The following is a 21,502-nucleotide window of genomic DNA, read 5'->3' on the forward strand; positions in this document are numbered from 1 at the left end:
GCTTCCTATGTCTTCATTTTAAAACTCTCAATTGGGGACAGTGTAAAAACCCTCAGATTTAAAGCTCTGCAGAATACAAGTTTAGTAATTTCTAAAAAGAATGAGATATCTTCATTTTGTCCAGTCCTGGTAGACAGCAGTGAGTTGTATAAACTAAAAACTTTGCACTACGTGCATCATTAGAATATTTAATTAAGAATATTGACACCAGACGGAATGAAATGCAGACCACAATATTGGCTTTTTGTTTTATATATTTAACCACATTTATACAGTATTAAAACATGAGACATTCAGCAGAACTGGATTTTAGCCTTTTATTGTTATATATCAAGTATGTCCAGCATAGTATCTGGGGGAAAACGGTCAGACGCAAATTCATCCTAAGGGGGGAAAAAAAAAGAAAAGTTTAGCATCACTTAAGAATGACATCTGAAAAAGAAAATCACTGTACGCTAAATGCATTTTGTAATTAGAAACCAAGAAATATTAAGATGAACTATTTAAATCTGTGGGCCAAAACATTCAGCTTGTTCCCTTGTTCTTTCTTTTAGCTCAAAATGATAAGAGTTTAAAAAAACATGCCAGGATATAAGGAAGTGTTCCAAAGTACAGTGCACATTTTCTATTATGCATATGAAAGAGCACTCCAGTCAGCAGCACTAATTACATTAATTGGTTGTAAGACTACAGCTGCTGATTGGATAATCAGCAGTTTGTGTGGGACCAGCAGTTCTCTGTGGGTCTCAAGCGGTATTTTAGCTATGCATTTATTCTGTTTGCAGGGGTTAAACACATTGCTTGGCCATGTCGCTAGTGATACAATGAAATGCTATAATACTTGGAGCATGTGAATTTATCATTATAATGGCCCTTTAACTCCTGAACTACCGAGACATTTTGAGTTTATATGCTGCACACATTTAAAGGGACACTAAACCTAAATTCTCTTATGATTCAGGTAGAGCAGCAATTTTAAGCAACTTTCTAATTTACTTCTATTATCAATTTGTCTTCTTTTCTTCTCTCTTGCTATCTTTATTTAAAAAGCAGGAATGTAAAGTTTAGGAACCAGACCATTTTTTGGTTCAGAACCTGGGTTACGATAGCTTTTTGGTGGCTAAATGTAGCCACCAATAAGCAAGCACTATCCAGGGTGCTGAAACTAAAATGGACCGGCGCCTAAGTTTTACATTCCTGCTTTTTAAATAAAGATAGCCCTACTGTAGGTCATTTTTCAGTGAGAAACCCACACATTTTATTCAGCAGATTCAAACTACCGTTATTTTATGTATACAAGAGACACGTGAAAACAACAAAATGTATTTTTAAAAATTTAATAAACAAGGTTGTATATTAAAAAAAAAAAAAAAAAGAAAAAAAAAGGGTTCTTCCCCCTAAACTAAACAAGGTCCTTATGGTATAATATGTATATAACTGATGTGCACATAGGGGCTCCCATGAGCCTCCACTTAAATGCCAGGTGATCACTATTACTAGTGAAAACCTCGCTATAAAACAAGGTCATGAGCGTCTCTAGGCCTTTTTGATGACAGACATGTTTTAAGACCCTAGAGACCCCCAGCCTAAAAACAGTGTGCATTTATTTTATTGTGCTTAAATATACCCCCAAGACACCCACCTTTTGAAAGAGCAGGTGATTATGCCTATCAAGTAGTGGGTCTTTTAGGGCTTAAAGGGACACTAAACATATCATGCACTTGCCTCTAATCATGGGCGCTGCCATTATGGAACACGAACTGCAAGTATCTCAAGGAGAGTTACTGCACATATGCAAACAGGTCAACACTGGAATTTAGTGAGACAGATTTGAACATGGCATAAAATATGACAGGGAGCAGCGTGAAACACAAACAGAAAAAGAAATCCAAGCAAATCCAACACTACTGGTTTCAACTTTTAGTATTTTGAGAAATTTACCAGGCTACATTTGGGGAAAGAAAATCATGATATAGGGAAGAAATCATCTGGGAACCTACTGCTACCTCCTGAGCCAGGAGGCAGTAACTAGAACTCGCAGCAAGTCAAAAGGGAGATTGTCATGACACCAGTTGTAAATGTAAGGCAACTACCCACTAGCCTGAATAAAAATGACTGCTGCTGCCAGAACTTAAATATATACAGTGGATATAAAAAGTCTACACAACCCTGTTAAAATTTCAGGTTTCTGTGATGTAAAAAAATGACAAAGATAAATCATTTCAGAACTTTTTCCACCTTTAATGTGACCTATAAACTGTACAACTCAATTTAAAAACCAAACTATTATAACTGGGGATGTAGCTGTGTTCAGAATTAAGCAATCACATTCAAAATCATGTTAAATAGGAGTCAGCATACACCTGCCATGATTTAAAGTGCCTCTGATTAACCCCAAATAAAGTTCAGCTGCTCTAGTTGGTCTTTCCTGACATTTTCTTAGTCGCATCCCACAGCAAAAGCCATGGTCCATAGAGAGCTTCCAATGCTTCAGAGGGATCTCATTGTTAAAAGGAGAAGGGTACAATTTTTTTTCCAAGGCATTAGATATACCATGTAATACAGTGAAGAAAATATGGCACAACAGTGACATTACCAAGAACTGGACGTCCCTCCAAAATTGATGAAAGACGAGAAGAAAACTGGTCTGGGAGGCTGCCAAGAGGCCTACAGCAACATTAAAGGAGCTGCAGGAATATCTGGCAAGTACTGGCTGTGTGGTGCATGTGACAACAATCTCACGTATTCTTCATATGTCTGGGCTATGGGGTAGAGTGGCAAGACGAAAGCCATTTCTACGAAGAAAAACATCCAAGCCAGGCTACATTTTGCAAAAACACATCTGAAGTCTCCCAAAGAATGTGGGAAAAGGTGTTATGGTCTGATGCAACCAAGGTTGAACTTTTTGGCCATAATTCCAAAAGATATGTTTGGCGCAAAAACAACACTGCACATCACCAAAAGAACACCATACCCACAGTGAAGCATGGTGGTGGCAGCATCATGCTTTGGGGCTGTTTTTCTTCAGCTGGAACTGGGCCTTAGTTAAGCTAGAGTGAATTATGAACAGTTCCAAATACCAGTCAATATTGGCACAAAACCTTCAGGCTTCTTCTAGAAAGCTGAACATGAAGAGGAACTTCATCTTTCAGCATGACAACGACCCAAAGCATACATACAAAGGAATGGCTTCACCAGAAGAAGATTAAAGTTTTGGAATGGCCCAGCCAGAGCCCAGACCTGAATCCGATTGAAAATCTGTGGGGGGGATCTGAAGAGGGCTGTGCACAGGAGATGCCCTTGCAATCTGACAGAGTTGGAGTGTTTTTGCAAAGAGTGGGCAAATCTTGCCAAGTCAAAATCTGCCATGCTGATAGACTATTACCCAAAAAGACAGTGCTGTAATAAAATCAAAAGGTGCTTCAACAAAGTATTAGTTTAAGGGTGTGCACACTTATGCAACCATATTTTATTTTTATATTTTTTCTTCCCTCTACCTAAAACATTTCAGTTTGTTTTTCAATTGAGCTGTACAGTTTATAGGTCACATTAAAGGTGGAAAACGTTCTGACATGCATGGTTTATCTTTGTCTCACTTCTTTACATCACAGACACTTGACAATGTAACAGGGGTGTGTAATCTCTCTCTCTCTCATGTTTGGTGTTTGAAAAGTCCAGTGAGTGCAAGTTTTTGAAATTATGGGGGGAGATAAAAAACTGAAATTAAAATCCTCCATGTCTCAAAATTAAATCAATGTAAATATTTGCATAGGAAATTAGTACATCTAGGCAAGTATCCCCGCTTGCTTTTCCCCAGAAATTCTTAATATACAATGTTTGCGGGTAAGATATGCAAATTCTCAGTTTTTTTGCTTCAAAAATACTGTTTTGACACAGCGATCCTTTTAAACAGGACTATGACAGCAAACCAGAAATCACTCACTAGACAAGCCTGTTTCGTTCTTTTTAGAACTCATCAGTAGGAGATTTCTGTTTGCTGCATTGGAAAAGTTTTTTTATCTCCCCCCATAATTTTAATGAATTTTGGTTTAACCATGAAAATAGCTTTTCCAATGCAGCAACCAGAAATCTATTTTCATGGTTAAACCAAAATTCATTAAAATTATGGGGGGAGATAAAAAAACTTTTCCAATGCAGCAAACAGAAATCACCTACTGATGAGTTCTAAAAAGAACGAAACAGGCTTGTCTAGTGAGTGATTTCTGGTTGGCTGTCATAGTCCTGTTTAAAAGGATCGCTGTGTCAAAACAGTATTTTTGAAGCAAAAAAACTGAGAATTTGCATATCTTACCCACAAACATTGTATATTAAGAATTTCTGGGGAAAAGCAAGCGGGGATACTTGCCTAGATGTACTAATTTCCTATGCAAATATTTACATAGAGATGATAGATGATAGAGATAGAGATGATAGATGATAGAGATAGAGATGATAGAGATAGAGATGATAGATGATAGAGATAGAGATGATAGATGATAGAGATGATAGAGATAGAGATGATAGAGATAGAGATGATAGAGATAGAGAAGATAGAGATGATAGAGATAGAGATGATAGAGATAGAGATGATAGAGATAGAGATAGAGATGATAGAGATAGAGATAGAGATGATAGAGATAGAGATGATAGAGATAGAGATGATAGAGATGATAGAGATAGAGATGATAGAGATAGAGGAGATAGAGATGATAGAGATAGAGATGATAGAGATAGAGATGATAGAGATAGAGATGATAGAGATAGAGATGATAGAGATAGAGAAGATAGAGATGATAGAGATAGAGATGATAGAGATGATAGAGATAGAGATGATAGAGATAGAGATGATAGAGATAGAGATGATAGAGATAGAGATGATAGAGATAGAGATGATAGAGATAGAGATGATAGAGATAGAGAAGATAGAGATGATAGAGATAGAGATGATAGAGATAGAGATGATAGAGATAGAGATGATAGAGATAGAGATGATAGAGATGATAGAGATAGAGATGATAGAGATAGAGATGATAGAGATAGAGATGATAGAGATAATAGAGATAGAGATAGAGATGATAGAGATAGAGATGATAGAGATAGAGATAGAGAAGATAGAGATGATAGAGATAGAGATGATAGAGATAGAGATGATAGAGATAGAGATGATAGAGATAATAGAGATAGAGATAGAGATGATAGAGATAGAGATAGAGAAGATAGAGATGATAGAGATAGAGATGATAGAGATAGAGATGATAGAGATAATAGAGATAGAGATAGAGATGATAGAGATAGAGATAGAGAAGATAGAGATGATAGAGATAGAGATGATAGAGATAGAGATGATAGAGATAGAGATGATAGAGATAGAGATGATAGAGATAATAGAGATAGAGATAGAGATGATAGAGATAGAGATGATAGAGATAGAGATAGAGAAGATAGAGATGATAGAGATAGAGATGATAGAGATAGAGATGATAGAGATAGAGATGATAGAGATAGAGATGATAGAGATAGAGATGATAGAGATAGAGATGATAGAGATGATAGAGATAGAGATGATAGAGATGATAGAGATAGAGATGATAGAGATAGAGATGATAGAGATAATAGAGATAGAGATAGAGATGATAGAGATAGAGATGATAGAGATAGAAATAGAGATAGAGATGATAGAGATAGAGATGATAGAGATAGAGATGATAGAGATAGAGATAGAGATGATAGAGATAGAGATGATAGAGATAGAGATGATAGAGATAGAGATAGAGAAGATAGAGATGATAGAGATAGAGATGATAGAGATAGAGATGATAGAGATAGAGATGATAGAGATGATAGAGATAGAGATGATAGAGATGATAGAGATAGAGATGATAGAGATAGAGATGATAGAGATAGAGATGATAGAGATGATAGAGATAGAGATGATAGAGATAGAGATGATAGAGATAGAGATGATAGAGATAATAGAGATAGAGATAGAGATGATAGAGATAGAGATGATAGAGATAGAGATGATAGAGATAGAGATGATAGAGATAGAGATAGAGATGATAGAGATAGAGATGATAGAGATGATAGAGATAGAGATGATAGAGATGATAGAGATGATAGAGATAGAGATGATAGAGATAGAGATAGAGATGATAGAGATAGAGATGATAGAGATGATAGAGATAGAGATGATAGAGATAGAGATGATAGAGATGATAGAGATAGAGATGATAGAGATAGAGATAGAGATGATAGAGATAGAGATGATAGAGATGATAGAGATAGAGATGATAGAGATAGAGATTATAGAGATAGAGATGATAGAGATAGAGATGATAGAGATGATAGAGATAGAGATGATAGAGATAGAGATGATAGAGATAGAGATGATAGAGATAGAGATGATAGAGATAGAGATGATAGAGATAGAGATAGAGATGATAGAGATAGAGATGATAGAGATAGAGATGATAGAGATAGATAGAGAGATAGATAGAGAGATAGAGAGATAGATAGATAGATATATATATACACACACACGTGTGACCGAAGTAGAAGTTTTGCTACTAGACCGAAGTGTTGTCAGAGTGACTGAGGCATACAATGAAATTGTGTGTATACAATGATTTTCTACCTCTAGAATTTTTTTTAAATTTAGCAACCAGCAAAAGAAAGAATCATGTAGCTTAACATTTTCATGACTAGCATTGATATTAGGGTTGCACCAATACTAGTATCGGTGCTGATACCAAGTATTTGCATGAGTACTTTTACTTGTGCAAATACTCCAATACCTCCAGATCTTAGATTTTACCCAGGCGCCATTTTCTGACATTTTCTAAAACTGCATGTTGCCATTAAATTTTAAGATGGAGTGGAGACTAACAAAAAATTGTTCACTTTTGTTCTGCCAATACAAATTGCTGTTATTTGTATTGTTGTACGTCAGAGCAGTGCTCCAAAACCTGCTACTATACAGCTGGAAGCCTACCTGGGAGAGATTACTGTACCTCATTCAGACAAACCCCGGAAGTACTAGACAGTAACAGACTTCCAGCTCTGGATAAAAATGGCCCAAAAATATCTGCCCCATGAAGTAGTGAGGAAAGTGAAAAACTGTTCAGCTTAGCATCAAACGTCCTTACTGATAAAAGAAACAGACCTATAGCTGAACATGCAGAGATGCTTCTGTTCCCTAAAAAGAACTTGCCACTAACTTTAAAAAAAAAAATATTTTAATTGCTAGATTGCCTTTTATACTGCTAGTTCTCATCTTACAGTAATGTTCAAAGCATACTGTACTCTGAGGAACATCTTTAGCTTATTTAATTGCAGGAAGAGCATAGGAAAAAATAAGTTTATTCCTATGAACACTCCTACAATTTTAGGACTAGATTTAGATTAATTTGATTGGTAAGATCTGTTCACATTTCCAACTTCATAGACTTTAATGGACTTGAACGTGTAATGAGAGCATAGGTAAAGCATACCAGTCAAATGTAATCTAGCCCATAGTGTTCCCCACGATTAAACAGTGCACTGTAATATTTTTTTTACTGCACTGTTGGTTGTGATTTTACATTTGTTACGTATTGTTAATATATTTTATTGTAATATTTTTATTTCTAAAAATGTTCAGTGAAATTTCTTTCAGTTTTTACAACAAGCAAATGAAAGTTTTATTATTTCATAATGTCTTTTGAGTTACAGTTCTTCATAATTATAAAGCAGCTATCTTAAAACATTAGTTTGTATTGTGCATAAGAAACTGTCAAATTACAAAAAAAAAAAAGTATTGGTAATTGGTATTGGCAAGTATTTGAAAGAAAAAAGAAAAGTATTGGTACTTGGTCTTAAAAAAAATGGTTGTGCAACTCTAATTTATATGAATACCTTACTTTAAACTGTGAGAGCCTTTTAGAAAGTGCTGAATTCCCTCTACAGCATTGATTGGTTTTCAAACCTGTCCTCAGGCATCCCCAACAGGCTAGATTATGAGCACAGGTGAAATAATCTGATTAGTAAACATGGTTATTCACCTGCTCACACCCAATGTAATTCTGAAAATCTGGCCTGTTCGGTAGACCCGAGGACTGGTTTGAAAACCAGTGCTCTAGAAGAATTAGACAATGCAAAAATTATTTGATGCTAAACTAGGTTAGGTTTGAACATTTGTATGGACTTGTGTCCCTTTAGAAGCTATCATGGGCAAGTGGTTGTACACCTAAGTCAGGATTTTATATTTAGAGAAATATAAGTAGGCACTTAGACCTTACCATTATTCGCCTTTTGGTCGCACGCTCTGAAATACTCCTGCATCCCTCATTGCCTCAAACTCCTTTACAGCGTCAAAGTTTTTGTAGTAATCTGCATAAGCCTTCTTCCTTGGTTCTGCAACACCAAACTGAAACAGATAGAAATATACATGTAAACAAACTATAGATTTAATTCTGAATGCAAACCTTTAAAATATTTTGCTCTAGATGAACAAACAAGTTCAAGTGAATACTTCGGGATCTCACTATGAACCCAAATAAAATGGCAACCAGTTTTTCTGGGCAAATGCCAGAAGCTTATAAGACTGCATGTGTCACCTCTCCCTTGCCATTTGTTTGCAGCCCTGAGACCAAACTTAAAGGGATAGATTACTTCAGAATTGTTTGTTTAAAAAGATAGATAATCTGATTATTACCCATTCCTCAGTTTTGCATAACCAACGCCGTTATATTAAAATATTTTTATACCTCTACCTTATATTCACGCCTATGCAGTCTGTCTCCTTATTTCAGTTCTTTCGACAGACTTGCATTTTAGCCAATTAGTGCTGAGTCATAGTAAGTCCACGGGAGTGAGCACAATGTTATCTATATGACCACATGAATTAGAGCTGTCTAGCTGTGAACTGTCAAAATGCACTGAGATAAGAGGTGGCCTTCAATACTTTAGAAATCGGCATATGAGCCTTCTAGTGTTCCATCTAAGGCCAGTTTTGTGTGCGACCAGCAGTGAAACCGTTAATTGGGTAACTGCACCTTGCAAATAGCACACACACTGCACACTGCAAGGTATGGCTCTTATTTTGCCGCATACAAAACTGGCCTTAGAGGGAACACTGGAGTCTACCTAAATTTAGCTTTTAACAAAGAATACTAAGAACAAAGCAAATTTGATACAAGTAAATTGGAATGTTATTCAAAACTGCATGCCCTATCTGAATCATGAAAGTTTAATTTTGACAATACTGTCCCTTTACTACCGGGGCTTTCAGACAATTACCGGCTATCACTCCATTTAAACAAATATACGGCCAGATTACGAGTTTTGCGTTAGGAGCTGTGCGGTGCTAACGAGCAGTTTATTCTCACCGCTCACTTACCTGCAGCGCTGGTATTACGGGCTTTCAGAAACCAGGCGTTAAAAGGCAAGAAGTGAGCGTAGAGCAAAATTTAGCTCCATATCTCACTCCAATACCAGCGCCGCTTAAAGGGACACTGAACCCAAATTTTTTCTTTGTGATTCAGAGCATGACTTTTCAAATTTTATTCATTCTCTTTGTATCTTTATTTGAAATGCAAGAATGTAAGTTTAGATGCCGGCCCATTTTGGTGAACAACCTGGGTTCTCCTTGCTGATTGGTGAATAAATTAATCCACCAATTAAAAAAAAAAGAAAAAAAAAAGTGTTATCCAGAGTTCTGAACCCAAATAAACCTTAGATGCCTTCTTTTTCAAATAAAGATAGCAAGAGAACGAAGAAAGATTGATAATAGGAGTAAATTAGAAAGTTGCTTAAAATTGCATGCTCTATCTGAATCACAAAATAAAAAAATTGGGTTCAGTATCCCTTTAAGTCAGCGGTGAGCTGGTCGTACGTGCTCGTGCACGATTTCCCCATAGACATCAATGGGGAGAGCCGGCTGAGAAAAAGTCTAACACCTGCCAAAAATCAGCATAAAACTCAGTAACGCAGCCCCATTGAATCCTATGGGGAAACACATTTTATGTTTACACCTAACACCCTAACATGAACCCCTAGTCTAATCATCCCTAATCTTACACTTATTAACCCCTAATCTGCTGCCCCCAACATCACCAAAACACCTCCATTATATTTATTAACCCCTAATCTGCCGCCCCAACGTCGCTGCCACTATATTAAATTTATTAACCCCTAAATCTAAGTCTAACCCTAACTTAAAGGGACAGTCTAGTATAAATTAAACTTTCATTATTCAGATAGGACTTAAAGGGACAGTATACTGTAAAAGTTTTTCCCTTAATGTGTTTACAATTTCTTTTTTTTACCAACTGCAGAGAAAAAAATGTATGAAAATTAGCTTTTTAAGGTTTATTTCTGTATATTAAAGCTCTGATTTTGTGTTTTGAAGCCACAGCCTAATAAAATAGGTTGAACTTGTAGGTATAAACAGATCTCATTACTGTATCACATTGTGCACATATACCTGCTTCTTTATCTTATATCTGTCATTAAAACAATCACCAATACTTTGAGAGAACAATGGAAAATCAACATTTTATTACCTTATCTCTGCTTTATCACACTGGGAGTGTAATTTCTTCTGCTGGCTGTGTTTACAAAGCTTATCTATAGCTGGTACGCGCGGCCACAAACTTTCAGAATAGGTGGGGATACCACATGCTAAATTAACAATTTCAAATGCCAATATAAGGGTAAAGGAGCTACTTGTAAATAATTTAATACACTCCAGCAGGTAAAGTGGATCATTGGGAACAAATTAAAGGGGAGAAAAATTTTGAGTAAACTGTCCCTTTAATTTTAATCAACTTTCCAATTTACTTTTATCATCAAATTTGCTTTTTTCTCTTATTCTTAGTTTAAACTAAACATAGGTAGGCTCATATGCTAAATTTCTAAGCCTTTGAGGGCTGCCTCTTATCACATGATTTTTAAATCTCTTTACAACACAAAGACACGTGGGCCATATAGATAACACTGTTCAGGCAACAATGCTAAATTTAAGACAATAGATAATAAACAATCACAGTCATGTGATCAGGGGGCTGGCAGAAGGTTCCTAGATACAAGGTAATCACAGAGGTAAAAAGAATATTAATGTAACTGTTGGTTATGCAAAACTGGGGAATGGGTAATAAAGGGATCATCTATCTTTTAAAACAATAACAATTCTATGGTAGACTGTCCCTTTAAATAAATCTAAATAAAATTCCTATCATTAACTACATTATTTCTATTTAAAACTAAATACTTACCTGTAAAATAAACCCTAAGCTAGCTACAATATAACTAATAGTTACATTGTATCTATTTTAGGGTTTATTTTTATTTTACAGGCAAGTTTGTATTTATTTTAACTAGGTAGAATAGTTATTAACTATTTAATAACTACAAATTTACCTGTAAAATAAAACCTAACCTAAGTTACACTAACACTACTATTAAAAAAAATTACCTACATTAAATACAGTTAAATTAAATTAGCTAAATTACAAAAACAAACACTATATTACAGAAAATAAAAAACAAGTTACAGATCTTTAAACTAATTACACCTAATCTAATAGCCCTATCATAATAAAAAAGCCCCCCCCCAAATAAAAATACCTAGCCTAAACTAAACTAAACTATCAATAGCCCTTAAAAGGGCCTTTTACCTGTAAATAAAAAATACAAATACCCTCCCCAACAGTAAAACCCACCACCCACACAACCAACCCCCCAAATAAAATACTAACTAAAAAAAAAAACCTAAGCTCCCCATTGCCCTGAAAAGGGCATTTGGATGGGCATTGCCCTTAAAAGGGCATTTAGCTCTATTGCGGCCCAAAGTCCCTAACCTAAAAAATAAACCCACCCAATACACCCGTAAATAAATTCTAACACTAACCCCTGAAGATTCACTTACTGGGAGAAGTCTTCATCCAAGCGGCAAGATGTCCTCAACGAAGCCGGCAGAAGTGGTCCTCCAGACGGGCAGAAGTGGTCATCCAGACGGCATCCTCTATCTTCATCCTTCCGGCGCGGAGCGGGTCCATCTTTAAGACATCCGACACGGAGCATACTCTTCAAATGACAGCTTCTTCTTAACCTTTTAAAGCCGTTCTATTCCGTCATAATTAGACTGGGCTTTAAAGCCGTTATGACGGAATAGAACGTCATAACGGCTGTCCTGAAGCCTTCTGTGCTTCAAGGATTTAATCGCGGTCTGGAGGGCGTTCCTAGGATTGTAGGGACGTCCCCCAGATGCGATCCAATAATTGAAATCTCGCGATCGTATGCACGATTGCGTAGTTTCAATTTGTGTACATTGGAACAGTTGTTCCGATGTAGGCACTTTAACCCTGTCACGAAAAGGTTAATGAATATAACTTTAAGTGACGTCATCCAAGTTAGAATTCTATCAGCCAATCGGAATTAAGGTAGAAAAAAAATCCTATTGGATGATTGGATCAGCCAATAGGATTGACCTCGCATTCCATTGGCTGATTAGAACAGCCAATAGAATGCAAGGTCAATCCTATTGGCTGATCCAATCAGCCAATAGGATTTTTTTCTACCTTAATTCCTATTGGCTGATAGAATTCTATCAACCAATCGGAATCTAAGGGACGAGATCTTGGATGACTTCACAAAGTGATATTCATAACGAAGTAGCCGTCGTTTGAAGAGGATGCTCTGTGTTGGGTGTCTTGAAGATGGACCCGCTTCGCGCCAGAAGGATGAAGATAGGTGCCGTCTGGATGAAGACTTTGCCCGGCTTCGTTGAGGATATCTTGCCGCTTGAAGACTTCTCCCGGTAAGTGAATCTTCGGGGGTTAGTGTTAGAATTTATTTAAGGGTGTATTGGGTGGGTTTATTAAATGCCCTTTTAAGGGCAATGCCATCCAAATGCCCATTTCAGGGCAATGGGGAGCTTAGTTTTTTTTTAGTTAGTATTTTATTTGGGGGGTTGGTTGTATTTTATTTTCAGGTAAAACCCGATTTCTCTGGGGCAATGCCCTGCAAAAGGCCATTTTAAGGGCTATTGATAGTTTAGGCTAGGTTTTTTTATTTTATTTGGGGGGGCTTTTTTTATTTTGATAGGGCTATTAGATTAGGTGTAATTAGTTTTTTATTTTTGGTAATTTAGTGTGTTTTTTTGTAATTTAGCCAATTTAAATTTATTTAAGTGCATTTAATGTAGGTAATTTTTTTAATTGTAGTGTTAGGTGTTAGTGTAACTTAGGTTAGGTTTTATTTTACAGGTAAATTTGTGTTAAGTTTAGCTAGGTAGTTATTAAATAGTTATTTAATAACTATTCTACCTACTTAAAATAAATACAAACTTGCCTGTAAAATAATAATAAACCCTAAGCTAGCTACAATGTAACTATTAGTTATATTGTAGCTAGCTTAGGGTTTATTTTATAGGCAAGTATTTAGTTTTAAATAGGAATAATTTTGATAATGATAGTAATTTTATTTAGATTTATTTAAATTATATTTAAGTTAAGGGGCGTTAGGGTTAGACTTAGGTTTAGGGGTTTAGCAGATTAGGGGTTAATATTTAACTAGTGTTTGCGAGGCGGGAGTGTGGCGGTTAAGGGGTTAATATGTTTATTCTAGTGGTGGCGATGTCCGGAGCGGCAGATTAGGGGTTAAAAAAAAATTAGTGTTTGCGATGTGGGAGGGCCTCTGTTTAGGGGTTAATTGGTAGTTTATGGGTGTTAGTGTACTTTTGAGCACTTTAGTTAAGAGTTTTATGCTATGGCGTTGTAGTGTAAATCTCATAACTATTGACTTTAGAATGCTTTAGGAATCTTGGATTCAGAGTGTGTACCTCTCACTTTTTGGCCTCCCAGGACAGACTCTTAATACCGGCGCTATGCAAGTCCCATATAAAAAAAGACTTTACGAAGTTTACGTAAGTCGGTTTGCGGTAAGGCCAAAAAAGTGTGCGGTGCCCCTAAACTTGCAAGACTCGTAATACCAGCGGTAGTGAAAAAGCAGCGTTAGGACCTGTTAACGCTGCTTTTTCATCTTACCGCAAAACTCGTAATCTAGCCGATAGCTTATTTTTAAAACTTATTAGTTAAAGGGATAGTAAACCACAAAATTCTCTTATGATTCAGATAGAACATGCAATTTTGAACAACTTTCCAATTTAATTCTATTATCAAATTTTCTTCATTCTCGTGTTATCCAATGCTGAAGGGACATCATTGCACTACGTCAGGAAGCAGAAAATATCTATGTAGCCAATGACAAGAGACAAATGTGTGCAGGCACCAATTAGCAGCAGCTCCCACTAACTAGTGTATGATATGCGCATATTTTTTTTTTATTTTTTTTTTACAAGGGATACTAAGAGAACAAAGCACATTTGAAAATAGAAGTAAATTTAAAACTGTCTTAAAATGACATGCTCTATCTGAATCATGCAAGTTTAATTTTGACTTTCCTATCACTTTAGGTAGACAACCCAAGGTATTGATCACATTTTGGTATATTTCATACCCTTTTAAGGGCAATGCCCATACAAATGCCCCTTTAGGGGCAATAGTTTAGGATATTTTAGAGTTAGGTTTTTTTATTGGGGGGGTTGGTTGGGAGGTGGGTTTTACTGTTGGGGGTACTTTGTATTTATTTTTTACAGGTAAAAGCTGTTTAACTAAGGGCAATGCCCTAACAAACGGCCTTTTAAGGGCTATTGGTAGTTTATTGTAGGTTAGGGAGTGTTTTTATTTTGGGTGGGCTTTTTATTTTTATAGGGCTATTAGATTAGGTGTAATTGTTTTTATTTTTTATAATTTCGTTTATTATTTTTATAAGCTTGGCGTTTTATTTTTTGTAATTTTAGATTTTTATTTTTTCGTAGCGTTAGGTTTTTTAACTTTGTAAATTAGATTTTTAATTGGTAGTATTTGTTGTATTAGAATAGCTACGTTAATTTATAGTTTAATGTTAGGTTTATTTCACAGGTAAGTTTATATTTATTTTACACTAGTTACATTATAATTTTAATTTAAAGTTAGGGGGTGTTAGGTTTAGGGATTAATAGTTAAATTTAGTGTTTTGTGATGGTGGGGGTCGGAGGTCTAGGGGTTAATAGGTTTCTTTTGGTGTTGGCGATGTCGGGGAGCGTCAGATTAGGGGTTAATAGGTAGTTTATGGATGTTAGTGTACTTTTTAACACTTTAGTTATGAGTTTTGTGAAACATTTGTTACACAAAATTCATAACTACTGGTCTCAGATGGTGGTGTGGATTGTGTCGGTATAGGCTGTAACGCAAGCTTTTTAGCATGAACGCACAACTTGTAATACCAGCGCTATGAAAAACACACACAAAAACGTCATTTTTTTAGTGCGGAATGGACGTTGCGTTACAGCTATACCGACATGACTCTAATATGGGTTCCTGGCCATTCCAGCGTAATAGCCAATTTTTCAGTGTTAAAAGCCGTACTGCACCGTAACGCAAAACTCATAATCTAGGTGTAAGTGGCAAGATAAGCAGCTTTGCTTTGTATGTATTTTGTATAGTGCTGCAAACTTCTGTAGCGCTGAATACAGAGATAAGGGTATACAATAAAAAAGGATTCGTAATAAGATACAAATACATAACAGACTAAACAAGAAATAGTACAGGAGGGCCTTGAGGGTGCAGAGCCATACATTTGGGGTGGCATGTCACGAGTGTAGTTACGGCAGCGAGTCAAGGCAGTTCAAGATTTGTTTTGGGAAGGGTGAAAAACAGGAGATGCATAATTAAAAAACAAAATAAAACACACCCTCTCGGTCTAAAATAACTTTACCTTGTATAATGCAACAACTCCTAGAGATACAGCAAAGGCCCCAATTATGTGGAATCGCAAACGCTTGGCCAGAAGGCCTCTCATCTGAGGTTTAGTCAACAGACCAGCCGACATTATGAAGTTTTCTACAAATAAATACAAAATGACATTTAACAAAGGCCATAATAAAATTATAGAAAACACAAATCTAATAAAGTTTAACCAGTAAAGCTCTCTCTTATTATATCAAAAATCTGTTTGGCCCAATATGAGTCACATGCCATAATTTACCCTGTTTATTGGTATGCCCAACTTAAACTCGTTTGCCTAATAACAGCCAATAGGATTATAGCAATCGCATTTTTATTTCCATTTGGCTATTGTGCAGTTTAAATGCCTGGTCAGACTGGCAGCATTTTATTAAATTTAATTAAACAGTGTCACTTGTGTTTATTTTTCACTTTAGGACCATTCTAATGAGAATTTGAATTAAATTAAATTAAAGCGACACTGAACCCAATTTTTTTCTTTTGTGATTCATATAGAGCAAGAAATTTTAAGCAACTTTCTAATTTACTCCTATTATCAATTTTTCTTCATTCTCTTGCTTTCTTTATTTGAAAAAGACGACATCTAAGATAAGGAGCCAGCCAATTTGTGGTTCAGAACCATGGACAGCACTTGTTTATTGGTGCTTTCCAATCAGCAAGGACAACCCAGGTTGTTCACCAAAAATGGGCCGGCATCTAAACTTAAATTCTTGCTTTTCAAATAAAGATACCAAGAGAATAAAGAAAATTTGACAATAGGAGTACATTAGAAAGTTGCTTAAAAGTGCATGCTCTATCTGAATCATGAAAGAAAAAAAATGGGTACAGTGTCCCTTTAAATGTTGATTTTAGAATAGATTGTACAACTATTTTATTTCTGATTATTCTTAAATGTGCCAGGATACTTTTCTAGCCAGAACCTAAATACACTCAGTGCCAAGCATTGCATATCAAATTATATTTTAGGCTTAAAAACACATTTTGTGAATTTTAACATTTAACTAAAAGTTAGTATTTTATTCCATATCAAAAAATGACATGCTCTAATTTCTTATAGACCCTGTACTACTGTGTTTAATTCGGCTCAGGACCCGCAGAGCACTGCTGGACTTGAATAGTAATTCTGCTGATCCAATCAGCACCGCTATTTGCATGACTCAACTGTATATCTAGCACTGCTGATTGGATCAGCAGCTTACGCTCAGGCACACAAGTTCTCAGTTTTGCAGGGGTTAAAGATACATGAAACCCACATTTTTTATTTCATGATTCAGATAGAGCATGCAATTTTAAACAACTTGACTTCTATTATCTATTTTGCTTTTTTCTTTTGGAATTATTTGTTGAAAAGCATACCTAAGTAGGCTCAGGAGCTGGGAGCTAGCTGCACATACAGTATATGCCCGTTATTGTCTTACCGATGTGTTCATCTATCTCCCAGTAGTGCTTTGCTGCTCCTTCAATAAATGATACCAAGAAAATTAAGCAAAATTGATAACATAAGTACATTGGAAAGTTGTTTAAAATTGTATGTTCTATCTGAATCATGAAAGAAAAATGTGTTTCAAGCCCCTTTAAAAAGGCAGTAGTGCCCCAGGTAATGACACTTTACAACTGTTTCTCTCTCCTCATAGGTGAATTTAGATCCAGTCTTACAGTATAGCATTGGCACAGTGATCTATTCTGTATGACCAAAGGTTAATTGTTGTTTAATTGTTTCTCTCAAAATTTTATACAGATTATACATTGCAGATGTTTAATTTTTCCCCAACACAGGGTAGCAGTTATTTTTTTTTATTTGTTATTGAATTGGAGTTAAATTGTAATATATGATTGACTGTCGGACCTGGAATATCACCAATCCAACCAATGGACATACATAAGCAAGAGGTTCCGACTTGCAGGGTTGATAAATGACTCCATAATGCCTAAATACTCGATTACTCTATACTGCAACCCAATGTATAAGATATATTTTCTGTATGACGATGTTTCAATAAAAAATATTTTAACATAAAAAGGCAGTAGTGCAGATTGATAATCTTAAAATTACATGGTCTAACGTATTGGAGCCTGTCATTATCAAACTATTATGGCTTTTTAAATGCAGTGGCTAACCAAAATGCTTTAAAAGCATCTGTAGGTTAGATGCAAATACATCCAAGTATTGCTATAAATAGGGTTTGCCACTACTCCTAAAAATTGTGCGACTCCGCAAAATGTTGCCTTGTTACTAGGATTCTTTTAATTTTCTAAACCATTGGCAAAGATACAAACAGGCAACATTCCAATAGAATGTAGGTATCAACATATTGGGCAGGGGTCAAGTCCTAGAAAAAAAAAAAAAAAAAAGTGTGGGAACTCACCAAGACTACCCTCCCCCCGTCACAATTAATATTGTTTTATACACACACTGTATTTGTATGTATATAATCTTTACACTTTGGTTAATGAAAGCAATTTAAAACCAATGAAGATTTGAATGGTTGCCTTTGGGCCTGAGAATCCTCCTCAGTCACAGAGTCTCAACCACTTAAAGTGAACGTCAATTTTGATGAATTAGTGCCCGGTTTTTAATAATCCTATAAAAAAAAAAAAAAAAAAAAAAAAAAAAAAAAAACCAAGGACCCTTTAATTCAACAAAATTGACATTTCTCTTGTTTTCTTCCAAAACATACCTTTGAATCCTGGCAGCCGCTCCAGCAATTCCCCCAGCAGTCGGAAGCCTCTGCAGACGTCAGAAATGACTAATCCGGCATCCTCCAATCACGGCTTCCCCCCGGGGGAATCCTGGCCTGATGCAATGTCGTGATTAAAGGAAGCCGGATTCGACATTTTGGACCCACGAAGACGGCTTGCGACGGACAGAGGAAGTGCTGGAGCGGCTGCCAGGATTAAAACGAGAGAAATGTCAATTTTGATGAATTAAAGTGCCCTTGTTTTTAATAGGATTATTAAAAAACGGACACTAATTCATCAAAATTGACCTTCGCTTTAAGGTGCAATAGCCCTATTTCTGCAGAGGGGTTGCAAAATAACCCTAGAGAAAATGCATTGCAGGTTGATCACACAGCAGGACCGCTGACAGGCTTGCATTTAGTGTATTATAGGAAGTGTTACTTTTGCATTACTATACAATCTCACTATCCCTCTAATCAGACTGTGCTCCAGCTCCTCCCACCAACAGCAGCAGTGTTTACTGAAGCATTTATGTTCTCTGTCCAAAGGGAACTTAGTTCCTTCTGCAAAAAAAAGCACAGGAACTCTGTTCCCATGCGTTCCCGCTCAACTTGATCCCTGATATTGGGAGATTGTGGGAATACTGAAAAAAAAAAAACAAAAAAAAAAAAAACACAAAATATGTAAGAGCCAGAGAATGATTATGTTCAAATGAGTATTTTATTTACTTTGTGTAGTACCCAAACACAACTTCCTATACATGTATTCCTAGTTTCCAGCCTCCATCTTTCACCTTCCTTATGTTCTAAGTGAGACAAACCTTGAGAGTCTCTGCTAAATGATTTACAACACTAACAGTTAGACAAGGGCCTAAATGATTTCCCATTAACAATATTTGAGAATATTATTCACAGGACGTTGTAATAAGAGTGCATCTTCTAATATCACCATAGACTGTGCCTTATACAAACCGGACTTCTGTACGTGACATTTTCACATCAATGTTACTAACAGTGCTACATCACATGTCAAATATGTAACACGCAGCCCTCTCTAGCAATATTGCTACAAAACGTCTGAAAAAATATTTTTTATAGGCTTTGCTGCATGCGCTATAATTCATTGACTTGACCCCCAGCTCCTCAACAAATTATCCCTAGAGGAACAAAATATATTTTGAATGTCGCTTTTGCGCTAAAATAAAAGCAGTACAGCAAAGAGCTAATATCGTACTATACACCGATTCACTATTATTGCCCCAGCTCGCAGCCATTTTTACAATACATTGTGACAGGGTGACCTTGGCAAGATGTTCCTATGGGGTGAAGGCGGTTACACCATACATCCCACTCACGCTCTATACATACAGGGCAGTTGTATTCTGCGCTACTAGGTCACGGGCACAGCTCGTCGGCACCAGGCCTCACCCAGCCTGTCACATTCCCCCCAGCCCATACACTGGTCCGCTAACACATAAACACACAGCCAGCAGCAACAAGCAGGTCACAACTGTTATACTGTAAAGAAAGTGTCGCCATTGCCAATCACACAGCAAACAGCCAGCACACCACTCACCTCCGCTACTGCCGCAGTGTCCTTCTACAATGAGACTTACCCGAGTCAAGGAGGAAGGATAGCTCTGCGCATGCGTCATTCCTTTTAGACGAAGGTCGAGAGGGGACAAACGAGTTGGAATTGCGGCAACAGTATGAGACGTAAGAGGATCACGTGATAGTGGGTGGGATCACCACAGACGTAAAGTTTGACAATTGACATTTGACATTGCTTTAGAACAGGATCGTTATATCACGTTGTGTGTTTTAAGCTAAATAGTTGTAATTTATGTTAACAATTATTTTTATTTAAGTTTCCAAAGTACAATGGAAGAAGAAAGTAACAGTACACTGTTTCTAATAACATTATTAAAATAGCTTTTGCAATGATCACAATAGCGTAAATAGTGAATGTCAAACACAAAAGTCCCTGCTAAAATATGCCAAGTTAATACCAAAGATGAGAAACACTATAAAAGACTATCGCCTAGATTTAGAGTTTTGTCGGTAAAGACCCGCGTAGCTAACGCTGCTTTTTTTCCCAACGCACCCTTAAAGTGATGGTAAACTATTGTAAACTTCAACATGCGATAGTATAGATAACAAAAAAAAATGCACTTTTCATTCACCAAAACGCCGAAAACTGTCAGTATTTGTAAATATTTACTTTTTAGATGCTTCCATTTCAGCTCCGTTCCTCCACCTGTACAATCACTGCCATAGATTTTAAAAATCAACTTGCAATCAGAATCCTGGTCAGTCGGCGACTGTAAAACACACTAACACGCCCCTCGTTAGCTATGCGCATGCGCTACATGTTAGATCTCAGACTGATCGTCTGAAAACATGTATTAAGCAATTAACGCATGCGCAAAGTGAATAGTTGAAGAACAATATTCCTTATATAATGACGTAGAGAGCGGGTTGTTCCGCTCTCTACTACAACTCATACACGGATCAGGAAGTAATCCTGGGGGCGGAGCAAGGAGCGATAACGCTCAGTAAGTAAAATATTATTTAAAAAAAAAAACAATTGAATTTTAAATTAAAAAAAACTAGCGATTTTGGTGATAGAGACTTGAGTAATACGATTTTACCTTCAAATTGCCCTCAATTTACCATCACTTTAAGACAACGCTGGTATTTAGAGTTGTCTGAGGGTCTGCGTTAGGCTTCAAAAAGGGTGCATTGAGCCTAATGTACCCCCACTTCAACACTCAATACCAGCGCTGCTTACGGTAGCGGTAAGCAGCTAAAACGTGCTCATGCACAATATCCCCATAGGAAACAATAGGGCAGTTTGGGCTGGAAAAAAAACCTAACACCTCCAAAAAAGCAGCGTTCAGCTCCTAACGCAGCCCCATTGTTTCCTATGGGGAAAAACTTTCTAAGTCTGCACCTAACACCCTAACATGTGCTTATATTTGGACTTCCAATATTTATTAC

At 36.4% G+C, this 21,502-nt stretch overlaps 1 protein-coding gene across 2 annotated transcripts; it reads right to left on the reverse strand.

Annotated features, from left to right (window-relative positions):
• Nucleotides 1-236: 236 nt before the first annotated feature.
• Nucleotides 237-20,236, reverse strand: LOC128661081 (cytochrome c oxidase subunit 6C). 2 transcript variants are annotated; one of them, XM_053715245.1, is made up of 4 exons: nucleotides 20,119-20,236; nucleotides 15,796-15,920; nucleotides 8,277-8,404; nucleotides 237-383 (listed from the first exon to the last, which is right to left on the reverse strand). In XM_053715245.1, exons 2-3 carry the CDS (start codon nucleotides 15,907-15,909, stop codon nucleotides 8,279-8,281), a joined length of 240 nt encoding a protein of 79 aa, XP_053571220.1. In that variant the 5' UTR covers nucleotides 15,910-15,920; nucleotides 20,119-20,236; the 3' UTR covers nucleotides 237-383; nucleotides 8,277-8,278. The 2 variants fall into 2 exon arrangements, with proteins under 2 accessions (XP_053571220.1, XP_053571219.1); XM_053715244.1 differs by having other exon boundaries at nucleotides 20,079-20,212.
• Nucleotides 20,237-21,502: the final 1,266 nt, after the last annotated feature.

Source organism: Bombina bombina, chromosome 5 (genome assembly GCF_027579735.1).
Source record: "Bombina bombina isolate aBomBom1 chromosome 5, aBomBom1.pri, whole genome shotgun sequence".
NCBI classification, from domain to species: Eukaryota; Metazoa; Chordata; class Amphibia; order Anura; family Bombinatoridae; genus Bombina; species Bombina bombina.

Excerpts from the sequence above, each read along its gene's own strand:
- LOC128661081 (XM_053715244.1), bottom strand. The coding sequence starts at position 20,157 with ATGACGCATGCGCAGAGCTATCCTTCCTCCTTGACTCGGGTAAGTCTC. Across the intron at positions 15,921-20,078 it reads ACACTGCGGCAGTAGCGGAG|AAAACTTCATAATGTCGGCT; the intron begins GTGAGTGGTGTG and ends ATTTATTTGTAG. Across the intron at positions 8,405-15,795 it reads GAGTTGTTGCATTATACAAG|TTTGGTGTTGCAGAACCAAG; the intron begins GTAAAGTTATTT and ends TATCTGTTTCAG.